General features: G+C 37.0%; 1 protein-coding gene across 2 annotated transcripts in view; it reads left to right on the top strand.

The window, feature by feature from the left end:
- Positions 1 to 22,382, top strand: part of LOC121428689 (target of rapamycin complex 2 subunit MAPKAP1-like) — a 99,546-nt gene extending 77,164 nt beyond the window's left edge. The window contains exons 8-12 of one of the 2 annotated variants that reach the window (XM_041625494.1): positions 6,982 to 7,089; positions 8,798 to 8,941; positions 17,330 to 17,470; positions 18,623 to 18,833; positions 22,094 to 22,382. In XM_041625494.1, the coding sequence (XP_041481428.1) occupies positions 6,982 to 7,089; positions 8,798 to 8,941; positions 17,330 to 17,470; positions 18,623 to 18,819 (590 nt within the window). In that variant the 3' untranslated portion in view covers positions 18,820 to 18,833; positions 22,094 to 22,382. Of the gene's footprint in view, positions 1 to 6,981; positions 7,090 to 8,797; positions 8,942 to 17,329; positions 17,471 to 18,622; positions 19,069 to 22,093 lie in introns of those variants that run through there. The other variant, XM_041625493.1, reaches the window with a different exon arrangement.
- Positions 22,383 to 24,011: the final 1,629 nt, after the last annotated feature.

The following is a 24,011-nucleotide window of genomic DNA, read 5'->3' on the forward strand; positions in this document are numbered from 1 at the left end:
CTACTTGGCTTGAACTCAGGCCCTACGATGGATCATTACTTTTTTGTCTTAACCGGGGACGTGAGACTAGGGACGTCCCTGGTTCGACGATGGGGACTGACCAGGCATGCACAGATTCCACAAAAACTGGATATTATAAGGTAAGCCAAGAAACAACACGAAGGCCTATCATGAAAATCATCGGACAGGCCTTTGCAAGGTCACTTTTATTCTTTCTACACATTCTGTTGCCCTAGATTAAAAATTCCATTGCAGGAATGGATCAAAGGGGGGGGGGGCACACCCCTTAATTTTGAAGGAAAAATTATACTCCCATTCGAGTGCAAAACTGCGTTCACTTGGGACGGAGGACGTTGCCCCTCCCTTCTCTCTTTGTTGAGCTTGTCATTTTTTAAGGGATTTTTTCGGGAGACGAAAATAAAAATGATCTTTATCTAAAGGACAAGTCCACCACAACAAAAGTTGATATGAATAAAAAGAGAAAATTTAAACAAGCACAGCACAGAAAATTTCATTGAAGTCGGATGTAAAAGAAAGTTGTGGCATTTTATAGTTTCACTTAATTTTACAAAACAATTATCTTGGTCGATATGCAAATGAGAAGACTGATGACGTCATCCACTCACTATTTTTGTTTATCATTGTATGAAATTTGAAATATTTTACTTTTCCTCATTGTCAACAGAAACAATCAATTCCTCTCTGAAGATGTGGAGTTAGCATTGTTAATACTATAAGGTTGGTCCTTATTTTAAAATCTGCTTTAAAATAAAATATTGTATAATTCAAACAAAAAACAATGATGAACATCATCGACCTGCGTTGCCCGCATATAGGTTAGAATACTTTAATTGGGCATAGCCCGCCGGTATAATGCCTCGCTGCATGGCCAAAGGGTCAGCTATTCATAACATGGAAGTTACTTTATAACCCAATTTTAAAAGGGAAAGTGGGTCATAGTAATAAGGAGCATAAGTAATAAGGTCTGATATTCATAATGCAAAATGAATCATTTATAATCGACCATGAGGGCCACCACTCCTAAGAATAATCAATAAAGAGGGTCACTGCTCATAATACTAAAAGAGGGGCGCTAAGGAATTTTTATTTAGTCCAACTAATTCGTCAAATTACCAACTCGTCTAATAGAAATTTTTCTACCATCGCATGGTATAATTGCCATTTCGTCTAATAACCAGTTGGTCCAAAAGCATTTCAGTCTTTATACCAATTGGTCTAAAGTGTTTATTGGGCAAAACGAATGGAAATCAAACGAGTATTATACCAACTGGTCATGAGACGCAATGGTGATTAGACGAAGTGTTGATAGCACATAATGGTTATTTGACCTATAGGCCTAATGGTTGTTGGAAGTAATATTAATGGACGTGAGTAGATGTGTTGCAGTGGACAGATCGGCAATTTACCTCCTTTGAAAACTCGATTTCATGACCTGACAAACCGGACATTCTAAACACTTAGTTTTGGTCGTAAATTCTTATTTTCAAAGGTTTAGACCCCAAAACAGGAACATTCTATATACTTACTGTAAATATGAATAGGATTGATATCTTGATGCAAGTGGGAAGCCTATAAGCTGACTTTTTTTTAAATGTGATATGAAAATTTGAGAGTTTAAGCGCCTTTAAATAAGGAACACACTGAGTAATCCCCCTCCCCCCCCAAAAAAAAAAAAAAAATATATGCTCAAATAAAATGCGAGCGCGAAGCACGAGCAGAAACTATTGATATGTTGACTTGACAAGTGTTTCTGAAGAGCAGAATCTTCTGAGGGACGCACCTTAGATACCGGGGGGGGGGGGGGGGCTGGAAGTTTGGGTTTAAGCATTTTTTTCCTTTGAGTAAATTTCTTATTCCGTTGCGACAATTTGTTTTTGCCACTTTCAGATGATTTACCAGTGGACCATTTTTTGTCTCACCTGCGAAGCAGAGTGAGACTATGGGCGCCGCTTTTCCGACGGCGACGGCGTCAACATCAAATCTTAACCTGAGGTTAAGTTTTTAAATGACGTCATAACTTAGAAAGTAGTATATGAACCTAGTTAATAAAACTTGGCCATAAGGTTAATCAAGTATTACTGAACATCCTATTAGAGTTTCATGTCACATGACCAAGGTCAAAGGTCATTTAGGGTCAATGAACTTAGACCATCTGCAGTCAGGTATTTTGGTGCATCAGGGTTTCAGCACAAATTATCTGTTCGAAATAGGTCTGAATTTAGAGACTAATTATATGAAATAATGTATTGTCATTTGCTCCCGTACAATATTGTAAAAGGCCAAGGCCATGTAAAGATTGGCGGCGGAAGCCCATAGGGGGGTTCACCTAAAATTTTGGGATGGACACAGGTAAAAAAAAAATTAGGGATAAAGGGTTATCAACAGTTTTTTTAGGGGGACGCCCCCTCTCCACTTGAGATTATGGGGGGAGGACAGGACCTGCATATAAGCTTGATATCAAACTATCTCTCCTGCAAATTGGTGTTCACATATTCGTAACGTAATGAACCATCTAATGGCCCCAAACTCCTTTGACTTTTTTGAGGGGGAAGGAGAGTAATTTAGACAAATTTCGTCTATTAGAAAGATAGATATTCCATGTTGGAGTAATATTGAGGGCTTCAATTACGTCTTCAAAGGTCAAATAAACGAAATGCATTTTATGGGAAAGCAAAACTAATTTTTGCATATTAGTAGGATAAGTAGTTGTGGTCGAATGAGTAGTAGTAGTAGTGGTGGTAGTAGTATCGGGAGTAGTTAAGTACACATGCAATTTAAAAATATCTTTGTTAAAAGTACCCGTTTTCCCTGTGACCCCCCCCCCCGGCAAATACCAAGATCACAGGGGGTATCAACCCTTCCCCCAGCGGCAGACAAGGGCTATTCAAAAATGGCACATCAGAGTAATTAAAATACGGCGCGCAAAGCATGTCGGACAGGCGTATGTAAAGATCACAGGAATTTGTTGATTAAAATTCATTAAAATGTTTGTATATCAAAATATAAATGATAGAAACGATGTCATTGACTTTTTTTTTTGATGAGCAACGGTTTAGCAAGTGAATGAATTTGGGTCTGTAAGGTCAAAAATCCACCGCTGTGACAGCTTACAGCTCATTTGACAGTGTTTGAAAACTGTATATAGCTGAAAATACTATTTTAAGGTATATTCAGCTAATTTTAGATCAATGTCATGGTCAAAAGATAAAGATGTGATTTTATGTATTATTTGGATATTAAACAACAACCTGAAAGGAACATGAATTACATTTATCAGCTTAAAATCATAAATTTTGTGTTGAAATGACAATTAAGTGAAAGTCGGTGTAAACAACCATTAACGATGAGATACTGGCGTATTAAAGATTGAAGTATCCCATTATAGGTTTGTCTATCAGTATACAGAAATTGGTGTTGCTCCTCGTTGGGACGAGGGGTGATCCGTGACCTTGAACTTGGCAACTTTTAGAAAAATCCAACACCCTACAAGACAAGTGGAATGCCTCTGGCCGTCTCACCTGCATCACGCGGTTCAATATAGCAGCAGTGCTGACTTTGCATACTACTCTGACTCGCACAAGATGTTCAGTGATACATGGTTACTCTTATGTCCTCTTTTTATGAACTAGACCAATAAACTTACAGAGATATGATGGTTATTCAACAAAAAACCCCAACATGGCCAAAGTTCATTGACCTTACATGACCTTTGACCTTGATCATGTGACCTGAAACTCAAACAGGATGTTCAGTGATACTTGATTACTCTTATGTACAAGTTTCATGAATCAGATCCATAAACTTTCAAAGTTATGATGGTAATTCAACAGATACACCCAATTCGGCTAAAGTTCATTGACCTTTGACCTTGGACATGTGACCTGAAACACGCACAGGATGTTCAGTGATACTTGATTACTCTAATGTCCAAGTTTAACGAACTAGACCAATAAACTTTCAAAGTTATGATGGTAATTCAACAGATATCCCCGATTCGGCCAAAGTTCATTGACCCTAAATGACCTTTGACCTTAATCATGAGACCTGAAACTTGCACAAAATGTTCAGTGATGCTTGATTACTATTATGTCCAAGTTTCATGAATCAGATCCATAAACTTTCAAAGTTATGATGGGAATTCAACAGATATCCCCAATTCGGCCAAAGTTCATTGACCCTAAATGACCTTTGACCTTGATCATGTGACCTGAAACTTGCACAAAATGTTCAGTGATGCTTGATTACTATTATGTCCAAGTTTCATGAATCAGATCCATAAACTTTCAAAGTTATGATGGGAATTCAACAGATATCCCCAATTCGTCCAAAGTTCATTGACCCTAAATGACCTTTGACCTTGGTCATGTGACGTGAAACTCATGCAGGATGTTCATTGATACTTGATTAACCTTATGTCCAAGTTTCATGAACTAGGTCCATATATTTTCTAAGTTATGATGACATTTCAAAAACTTAACCTCAGGTTAAGATTGCGATGTTGATTCCTCCAACATGGTCTAAGTTCATTGACCCTAAATGACCTTTGACCTTGGTCATGTGACATGAAACTCTAATAGGATGTTCAGTAATACTTGATTAACCTTATGGCCAAGTTTTATTAACTAGGTCCATATACTTTCTAAGTTATGATGTCATTTCAAAAACTTAACCTCAGGTTAAGATTTGATGTTGACGCCGCCGCCGCCGCCGCCGCCGCCGTCGCCGCCGCCGTCGCCGTCGGAAAAGCGGCGCCTATAGTCTCACTTGCTTCGCAGGTGAGACAAAAACAATGCGCCCGTTTGGGACAATTTTTTGTATGTCTGTTGAGCAAGTGATAGTCTTCAAATATGCATAATATTGGGCTCTAAGCTAATTGAATTTGGAAGTTATGAGCTTCCAAACATGCACCCAAAATCACTGACTTGGACGCTTAACACCATTTTCGGCGACCTCGTGAGCAATAACGGCTGGTCAGATCCGTGCCGTAATATACTGTGCATGTTAAGACTAAAAAGTTCTTCCACTTTACAGAAAATAAGAACTCTACCTCATCAAACTTGGTTGCAACAGTCAATCAAAAATAGTAATTATTTTTTAAACTTGGTTGTTTGGCCACGCATTGGTTTCTAAGGGAGGCCGTATCTTAGCAACCATTTGACCTTGGGGCAAAATATTTCAGATTTTTCCGTCAGACACTTGGGGGAACATTTGGTGCGAGTTTAAAGAAAATCGAAGGGGGTCGGGTGACAAATTGTCTGAAAATTGGTTGATTTGACGTGGATTGACCCATTCATGTAGGAGTCCAGAGTTAGGGGTAAAGGTTAGTCAGTTTTATTGTTAAAAAATACATGTACATGTATGTTAGCAAATGTGAGTTGTACTTTCTTTACATGGTGCAAATAGGTATATAATATATACAGCCAGGGTATACAGTGTATGTATATATTCCATCAAGACCAAAATGGGCAAGGATAATTATGCAGGGAGACAGAAGACTAGAATGAAAAAAAAACACCATTCAACACACAGAAGAAATTAAAAGAAAATACATGTACACTAGTCATAGACCACCAAACGTTTTTATCACCAACAATGCTCACTGCCTGGGAAATTGTTCAAAGAATGGTACCACTACATATACATGTAAGATCTAGAGATCTACATACATGTACATGGTGCTGTTTATACATGTACAAGAGCACTAGAACTATACAAATCAGAACATAAAAAATAAAAATACATGGATACATATAATACTAGGCCTAATAGTAATAAGATTGATAATGGCAAAATATTTTTTTCAAGCAGATGCTATAAATAGAAACATACATGTACATGAAGCAAAAGATAAAATACATGTACAATGTAGATGTACATGTAATTAGACCTAGATTATTCAAGTTATTAATATATTAAGAATGGAAATTAAGATTTTTGTTATATAAACCAACGATCTTTGTGCAATTCACGAACAGTTGGACACTGCCTCTGGAGCAGGCAATACCAAACTCAACGGAGCCTCTATAACTCTATGGTCCGCCCGCAGACACGGGGGCGGCATGCACGGCCGGCCGGAGCCTACAAACACTCTCGTAGCGGCACTCAATCACTCAGTCAGCCACTGTCACTCACAGGCCTGCACCGTAAAACTCACCCAAATGCGGCCACAAACAAGTGTCATCACGTTTCAATCTAAAACTGGAGAAAACAAAAAATCACAAATCTTCGCAAAGAAACATGAAAGGTTAAATGAATATTACAAAAAAAAATAAAGTCAGAAAATACAAGGTAGAGAAAGGAGTGTAATCGCAGGGAGCTAGCGCCGTCCGCACCCGCAGAATGAATCATGCTTGCATTGCTTCTTGCCGCGTCGGCGCGGCCGGTGCATGCCGCGCACTGCACCTTGCTTGCTAGCTTAGCGCTTGCATTGGCACGGCGGCGCGGCTGAGGCGCGCCGATCAATTTATTGCGCAAAATTAACCACGTAGTAGTACAGCCTGAGCTCGCAAATGTTCAGCGTAGGGGCGCTCTTCCACTTTATGAAATGGACCATTGAAATAATCAACGGCCGTGTGCCTCACGCTCTTACATGTTGAACGCGGTTAGCTCATGACTACCCGCGCTCGTTACACGTTTTCCCGCGACGTAGTGTCAAGTTTACCGTGAGCGGCACTGTAGGTAAGTATGGCTACTTCGTAGATATGGTGTTCACTACTGAACAACATAATTTCTTATTTCTAAATTTGTTGCCAATTCAAATATTTCACTGACAATATCTTCTGCAGTTTAATTTTTAAAATCTATTTCTTCTTTTTTTAATTCACACTAAATCCAGGACATTATTTTTTGCTGGAGAAGACATCTAAAAATGCTTTAACCTTTTATTTCTTAACATGTTGCCAATTTAAATAGTTCGGTGACAAAACCTGCTCTTTCTATTTTAATTTGTACTAAATCTAGGACCTCATTATTTGCTGGAGAAGACTTCTGCACCCGGGGTTCCCCTGGACCTGGACCTGAAGCTCTGTGAAACGGACACCATGGATTTCATCATGGTCAGAGAACACAGTAAGTTGTGCTACTACACTCTCACAAATGAATTTGAATCCAAGCCAACCAATGGCCTAAATTAGTTAATGATATCCCTGTACAGTGCGTTTCAGAAAAAAGGAATACTCCCCAGGGAGTTGAGGATGTGCACACATTGTGTGCGGGAATGACTGATTGAATCCGATGACCGGGGTAATAATATATCTGTAAAGCGCTTAGAAACGTCGTGCCGATGGATTAAGCGCTATATAAAAACGGATTATTATTAAAAAGGTAATCCAAATCTAAAGGGCTGATATTCGAATAATATTTAATTTTGTGAAATTATTGTGCATGAATATGAAAGAAAAACTCACCAGCTTTCTATTGATAGTGTGACTTTTGCTCTACGCATGACCGAATTGATTGATGTTGAAGACAAAAGGTGCAGAGACCACTTTTTCCAAGTTTTTGAACATTCTGTGAAAAGGCAGAAGCTGATGTAAATACCTTCATCAATGTCTGAGCTGGCAAAAATCTTTTGATTGGACCCTTTTTCTTCCAAACGAGTGTTATTAAGTAAATGTACTTCCACACCCTTATCAAGGAGATCATATCACAGTTGGACCAACATTTTGAGAGACAATTGTAAGGAGTGTATAGGCTTCTTTTGTGGATTCAACGGTGCTCCTGCCCTTCAATCCAAGATCATTCGTGATACACTCAGAGGACTCTTTGGACATTGAGTTGATGCCCTCAACCATGGCATCGAAAGGCCACCAAGAGCGCCTGACTGCCAGCCCTGAGATTATTTCCTTTAGGGACACTTAAAAATAAGTTTTTTGCAAGTCCTCCCCAAGATTTTGATGGCTTGCAGTGCTTAATTTGATATGAGGTGGATGCTTTGCACAATGATCCGGCATTGCCATTGGTGAGACGAGCTGTCCAAGATATCCTCCCACTCTTCCTGCTGTGTTTTCAAAGGAGAGGAGGACATGTTGATGGTGCTGGTCATTAAGACCACGCAGGTCCATGATAAGACATTAATTTTTCACTCATTTCTGAGAAATGCCTCAAGTAACACTTCATTCCAAAAATTACTTTGGAAAACATGTTATTCTATCAAGTGCACATTTTACCAACTTTACCAAAACTTGGAAAAAGTGATCTCTGCACCTGTTGTCTTCAACATCGATTGATTTGGTCACGTGTAGCACAAATGGTACAAATAGGGTATCAATGGAAAGCTGATAAGTTTCTCCTTTATATCCATGCAGAATTATTTCACAAAATTAAATATGATCTGAATATCAGCCCTCTAGATTTGGATTACCTTTTTTCTTAAACGCACTGTATAGTTGATTTAGGACCTAAGAACATGTTCCAGTCATGCATAAAGTTGTGCGTAACTTTACGAACAGCTTTATGCATTTATGCGTCAAAAGTGTTGATGTCCTTTATTTTCGCTTTAGCTGGTTTTTTTTTTTGAAGCTGTGACCATCCTTGCTTGTCAGTGAAGACCCTTGAGGCCCTTTTTTCCTTATGTAGATCTATATATCAAAATTTTCACATTCCAAACCTAAATCTAGTAGAGTTATGAAAACAATAGTACGAAGCGGGATATCTCAATTTTCTCGCCTTAATTTATTGGCCCGGGGTATTGGGCACAGCCATTCTGTTCTGTTTGTTTGGTCGCATTTACGCTTCAAAGTGTTGACACTCTCTATGTTCGCTTTGTGATACACAGGTAGACGAGACTACCTCAACAAGGCGGACAGAACGCGACCCTACTCTGGCGAAAGAGAGCCCCCTCTAGTGTTGAGCACCCAGTACAGATCTTTCCGAGTCAGCATGCTGCACAAGCTGAGGCCTGCAACAGAGATCCAATTAGGTTTGTACCCTTTACGACCTTCGCACACCTTGCGACAGGTCCAATAACCGATTTTGGAAGAAATTTTTGCTTTATTTTCTGAGAATAAGGATGAAAAGTATCTTTTATTTGAGGTTCAAACGAACTGTAAGTACATGTATACTACTTTTACAATTTTGGATGATGGCTGCGGCGGAAGCGTTGGGGGGGATGATCTCCCTATATATTTTGTTGATAATTATTTTTTTTACTTGTCAAGTTTATTTCCTGCGTCCCCCTTAAGTTTATCGCTTGATAACCTTTTTTTTTGCTTGTCAAAAAATTCTGGTGGCCCCCCTACAATTTTTTGCTTCCGCCACCAATGAGTAAAGGTCACATTGGTTTGAAATCATAGCCAATCACACAAATTCTATGACATCACAATGAGATGTTCAAATTGATTTTGTTCTAATAAGGATAGTACATGTAGTATAGTCACAGATTTTTAAAGTATTTGTATGATGATGTAGAACTTTACACAGTAAGATGTTCCACGACTCAATATTGGCATTAAATTATACTAATCTTTGATTCCAAAATCGGGTCGCAGACGAATTGTAAGGTGTGTGGTGGCTCTGAGCCTTCCGCATTTCAAAGTATATATTTCTTAGTAAATAAAGAGGCTTTTAATAGGAGGAAATTATAATTTGTAAACAAATTTTCAGCATTACTCCGCATGCTCGATCTGTAATGAAAATCATAAGTCAGAAAAAATTGGAACCAGTGGGATTCGAACCTGATATCTACTGGTTCCGATTGGTTCCCACTGGTTCCAGTTTTTTCTGACTTATGATTTTCATTACAGATCAAGCATGCGATCTTAAATGCAAAGGAGTAATGCTGAAAATTTGTTTACAAATTATATATTTCTTGATATGGTGTTTGTGCAGAATACGAAGCATCAGGGTCCATTTCATGTAGGCATCATAACCCTTTTCTCAACGCCATCTCCATGCCAGAAATCCAAGCAACGTTTTCCAGTGGGAATTCCTTCTTTTTTTTTAGTGAACTTGCTCCTCAGCGTGAACAACCTTGAAACACTTTCCAGATGCGGAGAGCCACATTGTCCACGAAAAAGGGGGAAAAAGGAAGGAATTAGTCACATATTAGTCAAGTTAATCCCCTTTTATTCCTACATCATGTCACATAATTGTGTCAAAAGTTGGAAAAATAGGAAATTGAATCAATACTGGCCAAACCCACCCTATTAGCATGGCTTCTTGTGCCTTCCCGGGAGATCGAGGGGGGCAATGTTGCACCCCAAGGTCCCCTCTGTTCCTTATAACAGAATCCCTGCGTTTTTCATAGCAACAGAAAGAGGGAAGCAGAGAGGAGTGTCTCAAGATGGTTTGGAGCAAACTTTGATATCGACTAATTGAACAAATTTGAGGAGTTAAGGCTAGCTTTATGAGTGTAATAATAATATTTGTAATGATGATGAAAATAGTAATATTAAGTTATGATGATGATAATTAAAATAATTATAATAATAGTAATATTAAGTGATAATAACAATAGTAATAATGTTAATAATAATAAAAAGATGAATTATTATTCTTAATATAGAAAAAAATCAGCTGATATTACATTCATTATGAAAAAAACACACAATACCTTCCGTGAAATGCTGCATCGTAAAATTAATTAATGGAATTATCAAATAATGCAGAGACTGCTCTCTAAGGTCTTTTATTTCCCGCACACTGGCACTGCATGGTGCCCTGTCTGCATACAATCAAATTGAACATTCAATTTTAGCACTCTTTATCACTTTACCATGATAATAGCATGTAGCATTTCCTTGTGGCATTGGTAAAACATAGTGATGAATACATGTATTAAATGAATAAATTTTTTATTCTGATCCAGACTTTTAAAGGGGAAGTCCACCCTGAAGAAAAATTTGTTGTAAAAATAGCAGAAAAAATAGTAAAAAATATTGGTGAAGGTTTGAGGAAAATCCGTTAAAGAATAAGAAAGTTATTAGAGTTCAAAGTTTTGGATTTGTGACGTCATAAACGAGCAGCTGCCCCGTGTGTTATGTAATATAAAATGCATGAATTTCAAATTTTATATGGTTGCTGGTGACTTAATTTTGTTTTCTATTCATGATCAGGTGTGAAATGATTTGTCTATTGATATACAAAAGGTACAGTAAACACCATTTTCAATTTTCTGAGAAAATGACATTTCATTGATTTTTTACCATTCGCCATGTAGGAATGCTGCTCGCATATGACGTCACAAATCAAATAATTGAAATTCTAATAACTTTTTAATTATTTGATGTATTTTTCTCAAACCTTCGTCAATATTTTTTATAATTTTTTCTGCTATTTTTACAATAAACTTTTTGCCAGGGTGAACTTCCCCTTTAAGGATGGATTGATGAAAGTGTTGCATTTATACAGTGCGTCCCAGAAAAAACGAAACCGAGATTTAGCGACGATTTATCATAACTTAATCATTAATAAAATAGACAAATGACCTACCAATGTAAAGCTTAGAATCTCCTCTTTCATCTGATATTACTAAGATTGATTTTCATTCACGCATGAGTGAGCAAAAACAATATGAAGAGGAGATACAAAAAAGTGACTTGGCGGGCTGTATCTGGGTTTCCTTTCTTCTAATTGTTTTTGCTCACTCATGCGTGAATGATGAATAATCTCAGTAATATCAGATGAAAGAGGAGATTCTGTATATTTAATTCCAGACATTTCAATATGTCAGTTTACAACAAACCTACTCCAAGCTGAAAAATAAGAGTAAAGAATACGGAGTTGCTTTTCTGTTTCATTAATTTCATTTACCAGACATCCTGACATAACTTTTCTTTAGCTGACAAATGCAGACAGAAATATGTAATTTGATTCTACTGTATTTTGTTTGGCCTTGATATTCTATTTATAATGCCATTTCTTTGACGGTTGCATGTACCATAGTTTCATGTGCAGTCATAAAGCTTGAATTTCTCCAGGATTGCGACTTTATCAGTTGACAGTTCATTTTGTACGCATCCTTTTTGCAAGATTGAAGCCAGACCGACAAATGTGAAAAGCAATTAAAGAAAGCTAATGTTAACCCAGAATTGGTCTTGCGCTTTCCTGTGGACATTCGATCCATCCGAACACTCTCTGAGAGTTGATCACCTGTCAGAGGGGAAGTGTTTAGAGGGTTGATCACTGAATGGTTCAATTATGTTTAAACTGATCTATATGTACCTTGTGATCTCTCTCCCTCTTTCTCTATCTCTCTCTGTGGATCAATTCTAGTTAACTTTGCCAAGTCTTTTAGAAACCTGATCATTAGAATGAGAGAAATTTTACATATTTTACATACACGTTGATGACATTCAGAAGATTAAAGAAATATTACTTTTGGTTAATGTTGACTACAACTGGTACATTTTTCTTAGGACAAATAATGGAAATAACAAAGAATGTTGTTGAGAATTCATCGTTATGAAACTTGTTTTTAAAAATGGGCAAGGGGTAAGCACTGTATAATTTTTTTTGGTGTAATTTCATATGAATGGACATAAACATGGAACATGGACATTGTTTGAAATTCTATGAAGTCAAATTTAAGTTTATTTCAACCAATCGAACAAGAGACATTACATGGTTTGACAGAAAAATAATAAGAAATCATAGGTTTGGGACCCCATAGAAGCAGAGCTTGAGAAAGAGGCCCCTAAAGGCCTGGGGCGGTATTCTGAAAACGTTCTTATCTTAATTTTGTTCTTATCTACGTCACTTTCTTAAATTGGTATTCTGAAAACGTTCTTATCTTTTTCTTATCTTTGTTCTTATCTTTGTTCTTATCTTTGTTCTTATCTTGCTCTCCACCCCCAATGCTGAGCGCGTAAATTTACCACTCGCGCATATAATACAAAAGTGCGCTAAAAAGATAAGAACAAAATCAAGATAAGTGGTATTCTGAAAACGTTCTTATCTTTTTTCTTTCTTATCTTTCACGGTATTTAAGATAATATTTAAGATAGCTAGAGGGTTATCACATCTCACGATGAATGCGTTTTTTCTTGCTCAAAATCGATGGCCACTAGTAGTAATAAGTACCCTCAAGTATTACTCCCACCATTTCTTTCATTCACCCTTTATTTTGCTCGTCTATTTTTTCTATCCCTTTTTCTTTTTTCTTCCTTTCTATTTGTCTGTCTTTCTTCCTTTCTATCTGCATGTCTTTCTTCTTTTATTTCATTCTTCATTTATATCTTTTCTTTTGTTCTGTTTAAATCTTTTAATTTTTTCTTTTGCTTTGTTTTATTTATACTTCATCTTTCTTCCATTTTTATTTTCCCTTTTCGTTTTATCCCTTTCTTATTTCTTTATAGCTACTGAGTCTTTATTTCTTATTTTCCCTCTTTTCTCTTCCATTTCTTTCTTTCTTTCTTCCTTCACTTTTTTTATCATCTCTTTATTTTTCTTCCTTATTTTTTCGTCCATTCTTTCGTTTTTATATATGCTTTTCCTTTTTGTTTCTTTCTTCCTTCACTTTTTTGTAATCTTTTTATTTTTCTTCCTTATTTTTTCTTCAATTCTTTCGTTTTTATATATGCTTTTCCTTTTTTAAATCATTCATTTTATTTTTCCCCTTTTGCTTCCTTCCCTTTAATAATTCTTAATTTTTCTTTCTAAATTTATTTTATTTTTGCTTTCTGAAATTTTTTGTGTTTTTTTTACTTTCTTTTTTTCTTTATTTCGTCGCTCATTCTTTTTTCGTTCTTTCTTTATTTACCCTTTTTCTTTACTTTGTTTCTTCTCTCTGTCTTTCTTCTCTTAACTCTTTATTTTCCCTTTTCGTTTTTTTTTCTCTTTCTTTCTTTCTTTCTTTGAATTTACCTTTCTTTCCTCTATCTTTTTGTAGTCTTCATGTTTGCGTTAATTTTCCTTTCATTTTTTCTCTCTCAATTTTATTTCTTTGTTTCATTTCCCTTTTTTTCTCTTCCTTCACTTTTTACATTTTATTCCCTTTTTCTCCTTCTTTCTTTTATTCGTTTTTAGACTATTCTCTTTTCGGTTCCATGTTACTTTTTTTAATCTTTTTAGTTTGACCTTTTTCTTTTTTTGTGTGTGTTCCTTTTAGTTTCTTTCTTTTCTTTTTCTTTTTGTTCCTTCACTTTATCATTGATAATTGTTTTATTTCTTTCATCCTTTTCCTTCTTTTATTTATTCTATTTTTCTTTCTTTTTTTATTTTTAAGTCCTTTTTGCTTGCTTTCTTTCGTTTACTCTTTATTTTTCATTATTTTCTGCTTTGTAACTTTCATCTTTTTTTCTGCTTCATTCTGACCCTTTTCTGTCTTCTTACTTTAATACCTACTTACTTTCTTTCTTCATATTTTATTCTTTATTCGTACCTGCTTTATTTACTTTTTTCTTTCTTTATTTTGTGCACGTGGACGTCTCGAAATAATAAAATCAGTCATTGCGTATAAAATGCCTATTTCGCGCAATGCGCCAGAAACAGTGTACGCGCAGCGCCCATGATATTCTCTTCACATAAGGTACGCTTCTATTGGTTAAACTGCCAATATAACGCGCATTTTGATTGGTAAAATCTTAAAAAATGGGCGTGTTGGAGATAAGAAGGGGGCAGTCCTTACAGAGATAAGAACGCGTTAAGAAGATTTTCAGAATACCGATTTGCAATGATTTTAGCGTCTTCTTATCTCAGTGAGATAAGATAAAAGATAAGAACAAAGATAAGAACGTTTTCAGAATACCACCCCTGGTCACACCGCCCGAGCGCTGTTTGAGCGGTTGTGGAGCGGTAAGGAGAGAAGGTCGAATTTCGCTCACAGAATTGGGGAAAAAATCGAGAACAAAAATCGAAAACAAAATAAAAACAATCGAAATCGAAATGATTTTTTTTTCTCTCCGCTCCACGACCGCTCCAACAACGCTCGGGCGGTGTGACCAGGCCTTTAGTCTTGAAATGCAAGTGTGCAATCGATAGTATCAAACCTTCTAATGATGACAATATTTGTTTTGTACACGGGAACAGACTTTAAGGATTCTGTTGATATCTTGAATAGACTTCTCAGATGGTAGACAGGATGGTTTGCTCTGTGTATGGAAAGGATTAAATGTCTCTCTCTATATCATCCAGTGTCACTCCGATACAGAAAGTCAACAACCTCTGTTGACAGCGTAATTAGTTTCGATTTCTCTCTCATTCTCGCAAGGTGACAACGCTTCAAACAGTTGGGAAATGAACTGCTACAAGTCTGTACTTTTCCTTCTCTTGTACTGTCATCCCTAAGATAAATTTGCTCCTGATATCTGAGTAGACATCGAATTATCTGCCTCCAATCCATCTGAATTTTTTTTTTCATTTTTAAAGGTCTGGGGTTTGTTTCACAAACATATTCAACTGAAAATTGTACTTAAATTCTCACTTGTGTGCAGTTTAAGACATATCACTGCATTGGTCAGGGGCCCGTTGCAGAAAGAGTTACAATCAATCGCAACTCTAAAAAATCATGCGCAAATCGATTTTCAACCAATCAGCAGCGCGCATTTGGGACTTGCAATTGATTTTTTGGTTTACGTTTAAACGCAACTCTTTCTGCAACGGGCCCCAGATCACGCCCAAAGACGCACACTACTGTGTTGTAATGTGGCTTGTCATCATCAAGTAATGATATAGAATTTGTATCATGCATGTATCCACCCAGGCGTGGATACAGGGGGCACGTGCCCCCCTCCTTTTGAAAAGCTTTTATTTTGCTTGTCAATTTTTTCCGGGTAAGAAATATCCTTCATTTGTGGTTGAAAACCTTTTTTTTTGGAGGGGGGCTTGTCAAAATTGTTCTCCAAATAATTGCCCCCCCCCTTTGGAAAATCCTGGATCTGCCCCTGTATCCACCTTGTTAGGTGCTTAAGGCGCTCCTATAATACCCAGGCTTTTAAATCTACTCTACTGATTATGGAGCTCAAAGCTTTTTGAGGAATTATTTGCTGCTGGTATCCATTTACCTCACCTAGGTTGAGTGCAGCACGATGTGGGTAAATTTCTTGCTGAAGGAAAACAGGCCATGGCTGGGAATTTAACCCACGTCCCTCAGATTGAAAGACGAGCGTCTTAACCACTAGACCATAATGCCCCCAAATGGTTTGACTATAAACTTTAAATTCAAGAGCTGTTCTCAGAACCAGATGCCTGGCAAGGTCTGGTACGGATTCTTAAAATTAGTTCAACGTTTCAGGAGCGCAGGATGATCACGTTTACCCGATGTCACACACATTTTCCTCAACTTTTCACTTCACTGCAGGTTGCTGACATCAAATTTTGCTCATCTTCCTATGTCGTCAAAACGTTTTATTTTGATTTCCATCTGTACTTTTTGAAACTTCCTTATATCAGTTTCCCGAGCTCCATATGATGAAGTCCACTTTTTTCTCTCAATTTTTGTCTTTGTCAAAATACAGTAATTTGATATTTATCTGTACTTTTAGTTTTATGACAGACATTGTCAGTATGTGTTTCCTGAGCTATTGATATTTAAACTTTTCTTTAGTGAGTTTTGTTTGACTTACATGTACTTTATTTTTCTTCAACATAAGGTATTGAATTGCTGTAAATTTGATTTATATTCATAGTCAGCCAAATTTGAATGTTCTGTAAATAATCTTCCCACATCACATAAATCTTTTTTTTATTACTCCATTGTAGTTCTGTAGAACATTTCATGCTTTGATTTTCCTTATGACTCTTTTTTCAAATTTTGAAGCATCATCATTTAATGAGTGAATCAACACCACAAAATTTCCCACTACAGATGTCTCCATGTTTAACTTTTACTTTCAAAATTGCATTAAAATGATATAGTACTTTTACATGAAAATAACACTTTGCCCTTTCATGGAAACATTGAATGAACATGGAGTAAAACATATTGTACAAGTTATATGAGCCAATTTCTCCCTGTTAAATTTAATTACTTTTCATTTTCTGTAATTTGTCTTCATTAATTGTTATTCTATGTTTGATCCTTTGCATATACACTGTCTGCTACCTAGGGGAACCCACACTTTATCCATTTTATTGACAAGTTTTGTCTTTACACATCAAGGTAGAATAAAATGAAATTTCAAATCCCACTATGGCTCTCGCATCCTTTGATACATTTTCCACTCTCCACCCAGGTGTAGTAAATGAGTACCAAGTAGACAGGAATTACTTGAATCCTCGAGTCCCCGAAAAGAGTAGGTGTTTTAAAGCCAGGGTAAAAATATGCAGCCTTTAAAAACATTGTATTAATTGCTAAGTAAATGTTGCATATTATTATTATCATTGTTATTATCAAATTTGTCAGTTTCCATCTGTTTGCTGCCCTCTACAGGCATTTCAGGGGAGAAGATTGAAATTGACCCAGTGGCCCAACCGAGGAACACACCAGCCAAGTTCTGGGGCAAACAGAAAGCCGTCTCCATCGAGTCCGACAGGCTGGCCTTCTGCAACATCACAGACGATAAACCATCAGGTATTGTTGCTTAAATTAAGTCCTCATTCAAAATGTTTGAAAAAAAAATGTGCAAACAAACTGATGATTATGACTGCAAAACGATTGGATATTTTTTGTAATGTTACATTGAGACTATCTTTATTTAATTTTTGCACATTAGCTTTTAGCATTTATTTTCATATTATAGTAAAACCTATGATAATACTGTGACTTACGAGGTGCCAACTGTATATTGATCAAAGCTCATAAGGCCTTTACAAGTGTATGAAAGGTATCAAGATTTTTGAAAGACGCAACTGAGGTATAATTTATAATGTCTGCATGAAGGCTATTCCAAATTGTGGGACAATGCATGATCAATGGACCTTATCCTTCAAAACAAGCTGTTGACATGTTTATGCGCCCGTCCTAAGGTATCACGCTCGGTGTCCATCCGTTAACTTTTCCTTGTAAACGTGATAACTTCAGTGTGACTTAACCTAGGCTCATATAATTTGGTGTGTATGATACGAGCATAGATCCTAGCAATTATATTGATTTTGAGGCCAGAAGGTCAAAAGTAAAGTTGCCTACTTCTACTTCTCTTGCTCGACCAATAACTCCATTTTCCGTATTACAGACGGGCGTATTTTGTGCTTGCCTTAGTGACACTCTTGTTCGAATTTTAAGGGAACCAAAGTTGATTAGCAAAATGTCCTATCTTTATTTTGGTGCCTTTCATAAAATATCCCTTTTTGTTTGTCTCGCCTGCATAGCAGAGCGAGACTATAGGCGCATTTCCGACAGCAGTGGCCTTGTCAACATCAATATCTTAGCTACATGTAAGGTTAAGTTTTTGAATTGTCATCATAATTATGGTTCTATTCTATGCAACTTGGAAATGAGTAATAAGTATCCCTGCTCATCTTGCATCAATTATAGGTCCCATGTCCAAGGTCAAAGGTCATTTAACTCTGGCCATGTTAGCTGATCTTTGAATGTTTACCATATTGGGGTGTATCAACATTGAAATCTGAACCAACTTTCAAAGTAAATGGATCTATTCCATGAAAATTGGACATAAGGGTAATCAAGTATCACTAATCATTTTCCACGAGTTTAAGCCCACATGATCAAGGTCAATAAATAGTATTTTATCTTATCTCATCTTTTCTCTTCTCCATCCCTCAGGGAAGTCCACATTCCGACTGACGTTCAAGAGTGCAAACCACGAATTCAAGCACTACGACTTTGAGACCGGAACCAACGTCACAAAGCAGATTGTCAATCGCATCAACCACATCCTGGAGCTACGCGCGAGTTCGGTACGGAACGACTACACGTTGTGGAGAGAGCGGCGGCACAGTAGGAAGTCACACGATAAATAGCAATGAATGAAAAAGTAGTTTATCTTAAGTTGGCCTTTGTACTCTACAAATACAATGACGCTTTGCTCGACCAGAGTCAGATCCAGCGGACTACCAAGTCTGACTCAAGTCACATTCTGTTCACAATACCCATAGGGCCATTTTCACGGTAATTGACGTTACACGGTACAATTTTACACACTTTTCATTGTGTGTTTGAAGCGAACTCCCATCATTTGTTTTAGAGAAAATCATACACAGAATGAAAAGTGTGTGAAATTGTACCACGTCAGTTACCGTGAAAATGCCCATAGAGTGCATTAAAATCTATTGCACACACACACACACATACGCGATAGTGTGCATTACATTGTACCGTGTACTCAATAGAGCTTTTCTTTACAATGAAACAATCAAAACTGTGAGTTGGAAGGCACAGTCCATGCAAATCCCCTCTGAGGTCGCACCTTGAAATTGATGTGACACAGGAGGGATGATGTCATTGGCCCGAATTCACAAAGGTGGTTTTGAAAACCCACGGTTGAGTCCATGGTTTATGCAGATTTCCTGTATAAATTACGCTTAATTTAGCGCGCATCGGGCACGTTCATAAAAAAAGTCCAATGTTGATGCATGCTTTTGACACATTGCGCCAAATTGATGCCTGTTACCATGGTTAGATACGCTATTTTATTCATGAGTCCACTGTTTGAAGAGTGGACTCATGAATAAAAACAGTGGACTCCTGAATAAAATAGCGTAATTAACCATGTTAACAGGCGTTAATTAAGCGCACTGTGACAAAAGCGCGCATTAGCATTGAATATTTCTTGCATACACGCCCAATACGCGCTAAATTAAGCGTAATTTATACAGGAAATCTACATAAACCATGGACTCAACCATGGGTTTCAAAACCACCTTTGTGAATTTGGGCCATTGGCTCTGGCCAAGAGTTAATAGTTTAGAACCTGAATCAGGTCAAGTTGATTTGCCAAAATACCAAGTTCAATGCTCTTTGAATTCACAAGCAAAGTCAGACCACCAAGAATAGCTCAGACTGAGGTATGCTTTATTTGGATCTATTCATAAATGGTGCAGATTATATATATATTTTTTGTGTTAAGTCATAAGTGTGGTAAATGCCTGAAAAGGGTCGTCAATGATTTTCACATTATTAAAATGCCATTCGTTTATTAGGGTATGAGAGTGCCCCATTCCAAATTTTAAATACTGTATCCTTTTAATGAATTCAAGGGTGTCTCAAAGTTCTAATGCATCAATTGCCAGATTTAACCAACTTCTTTTTTTTTGTAAAGAAAATTTAGAAAGAAGTTGAAAATTGGGATTGGTCATCCATTTTGATGGTCAAGTTTTAATGACAACGTACAAGACAGCAGGTTTTATAAGGGTCGGTCCAGGTACAGTAAACAAACTTTTTTTTGAACTTTGGCCATAATGGAGGTATCTGTTGAATTATCATCATAACTTCTCAAGTTTATTGATCTGACTTTTGAAATTTGGACATAAGAGTAATCAAGTATCACTGAATATCCTGGGCAAGTTTCAGGTCACATGATCAAGGTCAAAGGTCATGTGAGGTCAATGAACTTTGGCCACATTGGGGGTATTTGTTGAATTACCATCCTATCTCTGTAAATGTATTGGTCTAGTTCATAAAACGTGGAAATAAGAGTAACCAAGTATCACTGAACATCTTGTGCGAGTTATAGTAGTTTTCAAAGTCAGCACTGCTGCTATGTTGAATCGCGTGATGCAGGTGAGACGGCCAGAGGCATTCCACTTGTATTCATTTAGGCTCCCTCATCACTCATAATGGCATCATAGGTATGCCGCCCTCCATATATTGCCTAGCAAAAGCCAGTAATGAAGCCAAAGAACACTTAATGTAAAAAAGGGGAGGGGAGCATTAAAAGCATTGCACCTATCCGTCTGTCCCTATTTCTTTTTGGCAAAACTTGAAAAATACCGCACAGATTTTCGTCATGTTTTAATGTGTTGTAGCATCACAGTAAAATAACCAGTGGCCTGTATCACTAAGCGCTAAGATGCATCTTAAGCATCCATAAGTCCGGTTATAGGACTTAGTGTAAGATGCATCTTAGCGGGAGTTTCACAAAGACCACTAAGACGCGTACCGTACTTAGTACCCATTTAACTAAGTTGCATACAGAGCGTAGCCTACGTCTCGTCGAGACGAGACGTAGGAACTGTTCTTAGTGTAATGTCATGTTTCCTAGTGGCCACAAACTGCAGGAGCGCTTCGACTTCGACCCTTTGGAAGTCCTTGCTTCTTTTTCTAGGCGTTTCCTAATTTTTTTAGGCAAATGCATATTGTTATTAATTTATTTTTATGAATTGCCCAACATCATGTCATTGCCTGTCTGTACACTACCAAATATGTTTATAGTAGAGAGGGGGGGGGGGTAATGAGCACTATTTTTTGTACTCAACACCCCCCTCCTCCCTTGAGAAAAAACAAAAAGGTAAAATTTTGGTTAATCTTTTGTTTTCGTCGAGGTATCAAATACAACTTCCACTGCATACATTTCACTTTCAATATTTTACTTCTATATGTTGTCTTAAGAAAAAGGTTAATACCATACCTTCCCCATTATCCTCCTACAGTAGTCAAAATTATGTTAAAGTGACAAAATTCCTCCTCCTTTCACTTTTTAGTCGCAGACGATGCAGACGAAAACTTGCGGGAAATTACTACTTTTTATCTTCACACAAGGTCGAAGGACACGAAATTAGGCTTCGTAGACTAAAAATCCAGACGTTTTATTGTTGAAGACGCGTCGCACACAGGACTTGGTAAAGAACTGTTTAGTGGAACTGACGCACCAACAGGACGTCAGTAAGACCCGTCTTAGTGTATGACGCGTCGCAGCGACACTAAGTCCCGTTACACTAAGTACTGTTTAGTGAAACAGGCCCCTGAAATATAAACCATCCACTTGCTTAATTTTTCTCTGTATTCATTAAGGGATTTTCTTTGCTGGCAACTTGTCAAAAGTTTTGTGCTGCACCTTTTAGCAGGAATGCTACCATAAGGGTCCTATCAGTATTTTCATTGCAGCTTTCCTGCAGTCCCCATCAATTTGTCTATGGTGACTGTGATGATTTGTAACGAAAATCTGCTTGCAGGATACCTGTGGGAAATAGACGCTGCTCTGACTTTTTACAAGCCACAGACAAGCTTTCATATTTTCGATAAAATTTGATGAAATTCAAAATTGCAAGTACACATGCCATTATTTTTACTATGCAGGGATGAAGTGATCAACTCACATTGCACCCGACAGCTGTGGAGGCCTTTCAGCCATGATTGTTCAGATTCTCCCTATAGATGGCGCTATTTCACATTCAGAATGTTGAAAGCTTGCAGACCCATTGTGAATGATTCAGATTAATCAAACAAAACGATCAAATTCAAACAGGTGCTATTAAAAATAGTCAATTAGCAAATTCCTGTGAACAGTTCGTCATCATATACATGTAGGGGAAGGCGGGGTAAGTTGAGCATAGGGGCAAGTTGAGCCACCAGCCCCAGGCCAATAATGAATGAGTCAGACATTGTGGTGGTGTCATGTATTGATGACCCATAGCATAACCCCTAACCCCACCATATTGTTTTCAACTTTGAAACAAAAAGTAGTTTTTTAGAGGGAAAAATATGAATTTCAGCCAAAAAAGTAAAAAAGAGTGTGAAATAGATAAGTGCTTTATAAACACACACGTCTTTAAATATAATAAAGACATGATAACAACATTATTAGTCCAGGTATGGATCTTCATTCTTGTCATAGTCTTTTATATGATGGATGCATAATAAATGTGTGGATACAAAATTACCGCACTAAGTTCGGACTGGGGTAAGTTGAGCCAAACGGCATTTCCTATGGTAATGTATCTTAAAAAACAAACAAACCATAAAAATCGATTGAAATGCTGGCTGAAAGGAGCAAATTTACATGACTGCTCTTTTCCTTTTAAAGGATGTTAGTATTTATAGAGAATTAGCAAGTGAAAAGACTTTAAACAAAAAATTGACATGCTGGTTCCCCCTCATACATTTTGTACATAGTTTTTGTGGCTCAACTTACCCCAGAAGGTGGCTCAAACTTACCCCATATATGGGGCAAGTTGAGCCATTTGACATCGTTTTTTTCAAAGGTCACGATGACTTTCAGTGTGGGGATAGAAAGTTATATGTAGGTGGAAAATATTTCAGAAGAATTAAATTTCAAGGCAAGGTACTTATTTCGACAAGATTATTAATCATATCAATTCTAACATGCAAAAAGCAAAATCTGTCACAACTTACCCCGCCTTCCCCTACTATTTACCCAATGTATTTCTATTTTTGGAGTTTTACTCTTACACAGTTGGATATTCTGTTGTAAATGACAAATTCACTCAAAAAAAGTTGATTTGAATTAAAAAGAGAAAAATCATACAAGCATGATGGTGAAATTTTCATCATTTTCATCAAAATTGAGATTTTAAGACTTGAATTCAAATCCTTTGAGATCAATAATGAATTTTAAGGATGGAATATAAACCAAGAGTTTGACTACCGGTAGTCTGTAGTCCCTAACTACAACACAGTATCTGGATTTATTTCATATCCATGTAATATAGATTGTATTCGCTTAGAAGGGCTGGTGCTGATAACAGATAATGAAAAACAAAAATTGTGATGACTTTTTAATGTTAAGAACCAAATGTAATGTTTGATCATGTAAAGTCATTTATGGACTTGTGTAGATACGTGTATGTTCTGTGCCACTTATAAACTCGCATATTCAACTTTATGTGCAATAATACAAAATGGAAGCGAGGAAGAGAATAGAAAGAAAAACATGTATTGAAAAGATAGTTGTATTGTCTTGTTTTGTAATGTGTTACAATAAAAAAAAAGTGTTTGGTAAAGTGTATGGAAAGATGCTGATGCAATGAGGGGGGGAGGGGCAGTGGATACCGAGTGACCAAAGAAACACGTAAAAGGATCTCTTTTTAAAGATAGGGCGCGTTACGACGGAACGTAATAAGGGTGTCAAAAATGCTAAAATAATGAAAAAAGGGTGTATATTTTGCAAGGAAAGCTTCGTGTTTATGGTCCAATTTGCAAGTGTATAAAAAGACTAAAATAGTTAATAAAGGATGTACCTTTTGCACCAACACTA

Source organism: Lytechinus variegatus, chromosome 15, assembly GCF_018143015.1.
Source record: "Lytechinus variegatus isolate NC3 chromosome 15, Lvar_3.0, whole genome shotgun sequence".
Lineage (NCBI taxonomy): Eukaryota > Metazoa > Echinodermata > Echinoidea > Temnopleuroida > Toxopneustidae > Lytechinus > Lytechinus variegatus.